This window comes from Chinchilla lanigera, unplaced genomic scaffold (genome assembly GCF_000276665.1).
Source record: "Chinchilla lanigera isolate Chin_1 unplaced genomic scaffold, ChiLan1.0 scaffold00122, whole genome shotgun sequence".
In the NCBI taxonomy this organism is placed as follows: domain Eukaryota; kingdom Metazoa; phylum Chordata; class Mammalia; order Rodentia; family Chinchillidae; genus Chinchilla; species Chinchilla lanigera.
In genome coordinates this window covers 2,199,655-2,209,369 of record NW_004955523.1, presented here as the reverse complement: position 1 = coordinate 2,209,369, position 9,715 = coordinate 2,199,655, and the positions used below count along the sequence as shown (strand labels likewise).

Sequence of the window (9,715 nt, the reverse complement as noted above, 5' to 3'; positions counted from 1 at the left end):
TTTTATTGCAACACGCAGCCGATTTACTCAATTTAAAAATTTACTTGTCTTCCTCTCTAGGTAGTAAGCTCGTCGGATAAACAGAAGTATATCTGATACCGTAGTAGCCCCAGCATCTATCACAGTGTCTCCTCATGTGGAAGAAACCCAATGAGTGTTTGCTGATTAAAGAGTATTAATGTTTGGTTTTCACGATGGCTTATAAAGTTTCTTGTTTAAATTGATCCAGAGCAGCTGGGCGTGGTGGCGCACACGTGTAGCCCCAGCACTCAGGAGGCTGAGGCAGGAGGATTGCTGTGAGTTCGAGGCCAACCTGGGCTACATTAGTGAGCTCAAGGCCAGCCTAAACTGCATAGTGAGACCCCCGTCTCAAAAAAAGAAAAACAAAAACAAATTATCCAAAGCAAAAGAATTCAGGCAGTGCAGGGTACATCCAGAGGATTACAAATTAATTAGATGTGAGTAAACATTTTTTTGTTAAAAGTTAGTTATATTCTATTCATTTCCACAGAGGATTTGAGACGATGACCCGGGGTAATTGTATTGTTATTACAGAATTACTGAAATTAAATGATCTTTTGGGAATAAGTCTTCATAATTGAGAATTAGTTAGGCATGGTGACTGTGCCTGAAATCCCAGCTGCTCCGGAGGTTGAGGCAGGAGCATCACTTCAGCTCAGTTTGAGGCCAGCCTGGACAATATAACAAGACCCTATCTGAAAGAAAAAGAGTTTGAAATACAGGACCATTGTCCCATACCCACAATTATGAAACCCAAAAGTCCCCAAACTGTGAAGTTTGAAGAAATCTAACACGAACCTATATGTAGACTTATTTCGTAGAAATCATAATGTTTCATTTTGTGATTCTGAGACCCAGTGGGAGCTGTGTATAACATGATATTTGCACTATATAACCTTCAAAAATTCTGAATTCTGAACACATTTAGTCCTAAGAGCTGCAGATAGGGGTTCCTGGGGGCTGCCTTAGTTCATCTTCATTGCATCTTCTGAGCCAGCATTACCATTATTTTAAAACAAGTTGCTACCGCAATTCTACATAGCACATCTCCTCCAAATTCAGTTTAGAGCTCTGCTTCAAGGTGCAGGTATGTAGATCAGCAGGGAGCATTCTTGTTTGCATATTTTATTCTGGGGCTCAGGCTGAGGGGCAGAGGCTGCACAAGGTCAGCTCTTCTCAAAACAACAGCAGAAGTACAAGAAGGCAAGGCCAAATGTGCAAACATAGATCAAGTGTCTGCCTATAGCATGTCGCTAAGGTCACATCGACCAAAGGCTAGGGTGGGTAGTGGAGTGTGCCCTGCATGAGGCCGGGCAGTCACAAGGACAATCCCAAACATCACTGGAGAAAAGTACAGCAGCCCTTGATATCTTCAGGACATTGGTTCCATGACATCTGCCGGTGCTCAAGTGTGCATAAAGTGTAGCGTTTACATGTAACCTACACATGTCCTCCTGTATACTTTTTTTTTTTTTGCCTTTTTGAGACAGGGTCTTGCTATGCATTTCAGGCAGGCCTTGAGCTCACTTCGTAGCCCAGGCTGGTCTCAAAACTCGCAGCGGTCCTCCTGCCTCAGCCTCGCGAGTGCTGGGATTACAGGCGTGCACCACCACACCCGGCTACTTTTTCTTTTGGATTGTATGTCCATTTAAAAAAAATTAATGAAATACCAGTAGGTGTCAATAAAGAAAATATAAAAACACTCTTTTAAGAAAAAAATAAAACAATTTCTTAACAAACTCAAATCATTTTTAGATTGTATGTAATACAGTCCAAATGCTATGTAACTGTACTGTATCATTTAGGGAATAACAACAATGAAAAATGTGCATGTTTAGTACAGACAATTCTTTTTTTCCCCAAAATATTTTCAGCCTCCAAATTTTTTTTATCTTTACTGCATCTGAGGATGTCTAACTCAAGGATATAGAAGGCTGACTGTAAGCCCTCCCTTGGGCATGCTGGGGGAGGAAGTGAATATTTGCTGAATAATCTAATCCACCACAGATGGCTCACAGAGGTGGAGTGGGATGGAGGGGGGATCACCAAATAGGGTGTATCACTGTCCTTGCTCTTTTTAGCATCTGGCCTTTTTTAAAAGCAGGACTGGGGAGATGATTTGCTCCTAATGCCGTAAAAATTTTGAGGAGTTTTTGTAGGGTATATTCTCCCCACCAAAAAAAAGGTGTGTGTGTGTGGGGGGAGTCTATGGAAAAATTTTGAAGTTATTTTTATTCATTTTGATTGCATAATACGGTTTAGAGTCTGGTTACATTTACTTTTGAATGTGAGCCTTGAAAACCCCAAATAGAAGCTTTCCCTGCCCATCTGTGTAGTCAGAACTTGGGCTCCCTGTCAGGAAGAGGCTGTCAGAATGACATCACAGCTGATTAAATTCTTTTGTAAGAAAAGAATAAATCACAAGCACATTTGGCCCCTGAAAACCTTTTAGCATTCCAGTGCAGATGCAGCAGACAATACTTGTGGTAGTTTTCTAAAAGACCAACTAGGCAAGTGGCTTAGAGACATGAGAGCAGGCTGTGAGCCCTGTGGAAAAACTCATGATGAAGTGTCATGGAGATTTGTAGAGTACTGCACCAGTTCTGTTTGCACCTGTCTCTGAGAGTGGAGAAAGAAAACAGTATCAGTAATTAAATAGCCATATTCTATAGGAGCTTGAGGTTCATTTGTTACCTGGGTGTAGTGAGAGAAAAAAATGTACTTTTCTGTGAGTGCTTCGTTGAGGAGGATTTTTTATAAACTTATTCTGAGATTCTATACATTGCTCTTGAGATATTTTTTGAAAGAAGATTTTCCAGTGGACAGACTTCTGTGGTACAGTCTGAGCTCTGAGCTTATTCATAGTTCTCTTGGGGCTTTTTGATCTCTATATACAATAGAAACCCTAGCAAAGAGTGACTTCTTTTGTCTGATTGAGCAAGTGTTTTGAGAGAAAAGATACAGGGATAGCAGTGAACTGAAGCACTGTGCTCTCTTGTCTTTAGCAGGTAGCCAGAGAAAAAAAACCCCAGAATTATTTATGTCCCTCCTCTCTTTGCCTCTACAATCCAGGTCATAGGGAAGATCCTCACTTCCCAGCTGTCTCTTCCCATATCCACAGGGCTCAGCTGAAAATGTTATAAAATCTACAAGTGTCTTTTACCACGCTGCCTGAACAGTAGGGTCATTGACCTTTTGCATGCGCTCATCAGTGGTGTTCAGCTGTTGCTGGACCATAAGCAACTCTGCCTTGGCCTGTCCCTTTCTTCCTAGCAACAGTGGGTATTTGTTCCCAGAGCCTGACCTGGCCCTGCTGCCTGCCTCTGCTTCCTGCTGAGTTCCAAGGGACGGTTCTTTCAGGGAGCCTTCCCTTGTAGCACTGAGACCTTCAGAGGATCAGGGGAGGCCTGTGATTTCTCTGGGGGAGTGGAAAACTCCTGGGTTTGACATCAGACAACCTGAGTTCTGACACTGGTGTAATTCACTTGCCCTGCTGCACAGAAATATTCCTTCACCTTTGCACAGGTTTCTGGGTTTTGTGGTTTTGTTTGTTTTAGAGGCTGGGTCTCCTTATGTAATCTAGGGTGGCTTTGAACTCCCTATATAGCCCAGGCTGGGCTCAAACTTAGGATTTTCTGGTCTCGGCCACCCAAGGGTTAGGAATACAGGCAGGGACCAACATACCCAGCTTCCTGAGTTTGTTTTTAACATCCCAGTACAGATTCTTTTCCTCTTGGTTTGTTTTTTTTTTTTTTTTTAAATCAGAAAGAATAGTGGATGTGAGAAGAACTTTGAAAATAGTATTGAGATATGCTACCATGACTTCTGTATTACCCATATTGTCTTAATTACTTTTCTCATTGCTGAGACAAAACACCCAACATCCACAAATAAAGGAGGAAAGGCTTATTTCAGCTCATAGTTTGTAGAGGTTTCAGTCCATAGTTGTTTTGACTGACTCCAAGGCAGGGTGGCATGGAAGAGGAGAAACAGTCCCTGGCAGCAAGCAGGAAGCAGAGAGCAGCAAGCCTGCCTTCTTCCTGCCCCTTCAGGCTGTGGGCCTTTCCGTCATCTGTACCCAGAACTATACTAAACCAATTAGTGGACTAACTTATTACTACACAGCCTTAATTCCAGTATCATACACTCTAGATTGGTCATGGCGAACCTTTTAGACACAAGTGCCCACACTGCAACCCCAAACCCGCTTATTTATCACAAAGTGCCAGCCCTACAAGTAAACCTGCATCCTGAGGTTTTAGTTTAGAAAAAAAATCAACTCATACATTAACATCTTTCATCTTAAATGAAAGACAAGCATGCCATGGGTTCACCACCACTGCTGTGGATCCAGCCAGCTCTCAAAGCCCATGAGGCTTTGGGGCCATCGAGATAGAGCCATAACACATGTTCTTACAAGAGTTGTCCAGGATTCAGTTACCGGTACCAAAAAGAAAAGAGTTGTCTGAGAAGGTTCCAATAGTGGTGGTCAGTTTGTATGGTTTCTTGTAGTAGCTAAATAGATCCTATAAGGATAAGGAAGAAAACTACATAAAATGAAATGGCCAGGTCTCACGATAGCTTATTCTTTTAACTCAGTTCTAGGACTGTGCACAGAGGTTGCTTTTTTTGGTGTTCCAGGTTTTAGTTTACAGTTAAAATAGTTATTAAAGACCTCATTTATTTGTAAGCATTAGTTTTATTTTGAACATATATTGGCTTTTGAAAACAACTGTTCTTTCCATCTCTCTCTTGGGTATATTAATACACATATTGCCAGATCTTAATTTTTATCTTATACTTTAAAAGCTAGAACTTAGCCAGACATGGAGGTACATGCATTTAGTCCCAGCACTCTTGAGAGGCTGAGGCAGGAGGAATGCATATTTGAGTTCAGCTTGAGCAACTTAGTGAGACTGTCTCAAAATAAAAAAGGCTGGGAATATATCTCAGTGAGAAGGTCCTGGGTTCAATTCCTAGTACCACCAATAAATAGATAGATAGATAGATAGATAGATAGATAGATAGATAGGTCCAGGCATGGTGGTGCATGCCTATAATGCCAGCACTTAGGAGGCTGAGGCAGGAGGGTTACTGTGAGTTCAAGGCCAGCCTGGGCTACATAGTAAGACTCCGTCTCAAACAAACAAACAAACAAACATACAAATGGATGATTAACCCAAGTATAGGTTTACTCATAGGAAAATCTATTTGAATTTTTAAATTCCTTCCTTCCCTCTACAGTACTGCAGCTAAAACTCAGGGGCTTCCCATTGAGCTACATCTCAGCACCTTTTTAATAACTTAAAATTTTGAGACAGGGTCTAAATTGCTATGTAGCTCAGGCTGAGTTTGAACTTACAACCTCCTACCTCACCCTCCCAAAGTGGTGTGACTGGTTACAAGGCATACCACCATGTCTAAGTTCCACTTTATATTTTAAGCAAATTTGTGTAGTTCTCTGGCCCCATGACAGCTGACTGGGCTAAAGAGAAAGGGACAAGAAAGGAGGATAGGGCATAAAAAAGCATGTAGGATAGAGGGAAAACTTGTGTTGGTTAGAGCTTTGTCATGAGCAGAACCACAATAGCAGAAACAATCCTGGGTAACAAGAGCAAAGCAGGACACATCATAATCCTGGATTTGAAGTTACATTACAAAGCTACTGTGATGAAAACCGCATGGTGCTGGCACAAAAACAGGCATGTGGCTCAGTGGGACAGAATAGAGGGTCCAGAAACAACCTCGGGGTAGTCAACTATTTGATCTTTGATAGGCCAGAAATATATACTGGAGGAAAGATAGCCTCTTTAATAAACGGTGCTGGGAAAACTGGCTATTCATGTGCAGACGATTGATTCTGTACCCATTTATTTCAACATGTACTAAACTAAAGTAAAAATGTATCAAAGATCAAAATGTAAAACAGAAACAATCTGCTGGAAAATAAAATAGGTAAAACTTTTTATTTATTTTTTTATTTTTGTCTTTTTGAGACAGAGTCTTGCAATGCAGTTCAGGATGGCCTTGAGCTCACTTTGTAGCCCAAGCTAGTCTCAGAATTGCAGCAATCCTCCTGCCTCAGCCTCCAGAGTGCTGGGATTACAGGTGTGTGCCACCATGCCCAGCTGAACTCTTAAAATTGTAGGCATAGGCAAGGACTTTCTGAATGCCAGTTGTATAGGAAATAGTACCAAAAATCAACAAATGGTGTCATATTAAAGTAAAAAGCTGTTGCCAGGCATGATGGTGCATGCTTGTAATCCCAGCACTTGGGAGGCTGAGGCAGGAGGATCACTGTGAGTTTGAGGCCACCTTGGGCTACAAAGTGAGTTTAAAGCCAGCCTGAAGTGCATAGTGAAACCTTGTCTCAAAAAGACAAAATAAATAAAGCTTTCACACAGTAAAAGAACCTATCAACTTAGTAAAGAGACAAACCCTCAGAATGGTAAGAAATTTTGCCTGCCATTCCTCAGGCAGAAGAATATCTAGAATACATAAAGAACTAAGAATATTAGATACCCCCCTAAATAAAAGACTCAGTCAAAAAATGGGCAAGTGAAATGAACAGGCACTTCTCAGAAGTACAGATGACCAACAAATACATGAAGAAATGTGCAGCATCGTGGCCATTAGAGAAATGCAATTAAAACAGCACTGAAATTCTATCTTACCCCAGAAAGAATGGACATCGTCAAATCAAATAGTAATAAATACTGCCAAGGATGTGGGTAACAAGGAACTGTTCCACCTTGTTGGCAGGAATGTAAACTAGTACAACCACTGTAGAAATTCCACAAAAAATGAAAAAAAAAAGAAAATCTATCAAACCAGTTACTCTTCTAGGTATCCCCCCAATGAGTTAAAGACATCATAGTACAGACATTATCTATGTGTTTATAGCAGCTCAATTCGTTATAGCTAAATCTTGGAAGCAGCCTATGTGTCCCAGTTCAGGATGACCTTGAGCTCACTTTGCAGTTCAGGATGGCCTTGAGCTCACTTTGTAGCCCACCTGCCTAGGACGCACAGATGAATGAATGAAGAAAATGTGTTTACTCACAATGGAGTTCTCCTCTACCATACAGAAGGATAAACTTGAATCATCTGTGGGAAAATGGATACATCTTGAGACTGTAATGTTAAGTGAAATAAATCAGATGCACAAGCTTAAATATCTCATGGTTTCTCTTACATGAGAAACCCAAGATATAAAGAGCAAAATAAAAGATAATAGGAAGTAGGGATGGATAGATGATGGTTCTTTCTCAGACCGTAAGGGAATCAAGAGTTAGAGGAAGAGGGAGATCAAGGAAGAGAGAGAATTGAGACGTGATGTACATGTATCACCTTCACACAAGGAATGCAAGCATCATGTACTGCAAATGTGTGCTTAAAAATGAAAAATGGAGCAAACAAAAACACAGAACTATTGCTCCTCGTGTACTTGAGGCATTAACTGATAACTTGGAATTATCTGGTTGAACAGAAAGAAAAAAATGGGAAAAACTTACTTAAACTGGACTTTTTTAGGCTGAAAAATGAGCCATTTTGTAGAAAAAGGTTCTAAATTGCTAAATGAGTTTGAACAAGAAAAATTCGCCTTGAGCTGAAGACACAGCTCAGCAGTGGAGCACCTGCCTAGGATGCACAGGGCCCGCAGTTCCATCCCAGGCACCTCCGGAAAACTTCCCAGGATTTAGATCGTCTGAATATAGGTAAATAAGGGTTGATTTGAACTCGATACCTTTATATTAGGACAAAGCCACCTTATGCATTTTATTGACAAAGTATTAGATGAAACAAATGGAATATTTAAAGATTAGAAAATCCTGAAGTTAAAAAGTGGAAATGAGCCTGGAGCGGAGGTACATACCTATAATCCCAGCTACTTGAAGACTGAGACACACAAAAACAATAAAAACGATACAGAATTTCAAAACAAAATGATAGGAATTAACAATGGTTGTTATATTACATATTGTTATCTTCAACAGAGTTGCTTACCAGATGTAAGAATGCAACATTGATTGAAACTAGAAATACACTTTTTGAGCCAGGCATGGTGGCGCACGCCTGTAATCCCAGCACTCGGGAGGCTGAGGCAGGAGGATCGCTGTGGGTTTGAGGCCGGCCTGGACTACAAAGTGAGTTCAAGGACAGCCTGCACTGCATAGCAAAACCCTGTCTCAGAAAGACCGAGAAAAAAAGGAAATATGCTTAAGTATATAAACAGATCTTCTATAGTTGTAAAGACTGTCTATGAAGAGGGAAAGTCGAAGTCCTACAGAGTTGGCTGTGGAAATTAAGGTAGCTGGACAGTGGGAATGTGGCTCTCGGGTGGGGTGAGAGACAGTCCTGTCTGTGATAGGCTGTTCCTGGGCAAAGGAGCCACCAGAGGCTGGGAGGCAGGAGTCTGATTCTTGTCACGGTCGGCCTGACTCTGAGTATGTGGTGAGCAACTCACTGGACTTTTCTGGATGCACTGCTGCGTTTTCGTCGTTGTTCTCAGGGTTGACCCCCGGGTCTCATGTGCTGAGCACATGCTCTCTGTGCATGTGCAGAGCTATACCCCTGGCCCACTTTTAGACTGTTTTAAAAAACGTGAGCTGCAGTTTGCTTTTATCACTTAATATACTCAGTATCTTTCTGCACACCCTCTTCTGCTTTTATAAAATAGGTATGTTACCTATCCATCCTGCTGTGGGATGTTGTGATGAGTATGAAATAACATGACATGGCAGGAAGAATTTTACAAAGTTAGAAACACTACACAAAGAATTTATGCAGATATAAAAATTAGGTTGGAGTGGTCAGCATAGAAAAAGAAACATTGGAAAATTCCATGAAATCAGTCAATTCCATTTGCTCTGAATCTGAAATCATTAGGTATTTTTATATTTTTTAAAAAATGTGGTTCTTTTGAGGCAGGGTCTCACTACATAATGCAAGCTGGCCTTGAACTCACTTATGTAGCCCCGACTGGCCAAATTCACAGTGATCCTCCTGCCTCAGCATGCACTATTAAGATTACATGCATGTGCCACCACGCCTGGCAGTCTCTTTGTGTTTGAGAGCTCATTGTTGAGGAGGTGTCTTCCACTGATAATATATTTATCAGTTGAAGGTCGGGGCAAATCAACATTTCTGGTTTACAAATAAGCACGTAAGTATTTGATGGGTATGAATGGATTTACTAGTATTTGACCAACTATGAATGACAGTATAATTTGATTTCAGACCTAATCCAGGAGACTGCAAGCGACAGCAGCCCTTGAGGTCCGAGATCAGCGTGGCCTAGGGGAGAACATATGAGAGAAAGGTTTGTTTCTGCTGAATGAAATTTATGATGAGAGTATTTAAAAAATAAGAGTGTAATCGTAATGCACAACATTCTGTTTTCTTTTTCCTTTTAGACCCCCAAGAGGCTTTGTTTTCTGTGAAAAAGTATTTCTATACAGTTGCTCCAATGACAGAGTTACCTGCGCCCTTGTCCTACTTCCAAAATGCACAGATGTCTGAAGACAGCCACCTGAGCAGTATTGTACGTAGCCAGGTACCGTGTCAGCCTCTGAAAGTTCTCTTGCTAGAGGATCTAGTTAACCCTGCCCTCATCTCCGGGAGATGCTTGGGGGCCTTTTTTTGTTTAGGTGTTTTGAGACAGGGTCACACTATGTAGTTCAGGCTTTCAACT

The 9,715-nt window shown here is 41.2% G+C and overlaps 1 protein-coding gene across 3 annotated transcripts in view; it reads left to right on the top strand.

Moving 5' to 3' along the window:
• Nucleotides 1-9,715, top strand: part of Psen1 (presenilin 1) — an 82,209-nt gene that overhangs the window by 1,368 nt on the left and 71,126 nt on the right. For 2 of the 3 annotated variants that reach the window (XR_001231938.1, XM_005409427.2), the window contains exons 2-3: nt 9,262-9,343; nt 9,438-9,577. Coding sequence is in view for 2 of the 3 variants with exons in the window: in XM_005409427.2 (XP_005409484.1) it covers nt 9,491-9,577 (87 nt within the window). In the remaining variant the exon portion in view is untranslated. The remainder of the gene's footprint in view (nt 1-9,261; nt 9,344-9,437; nt 9,578-9,715) is intronic. The other variant, XM_005409428.2, reaches the window with a different exon arrangement.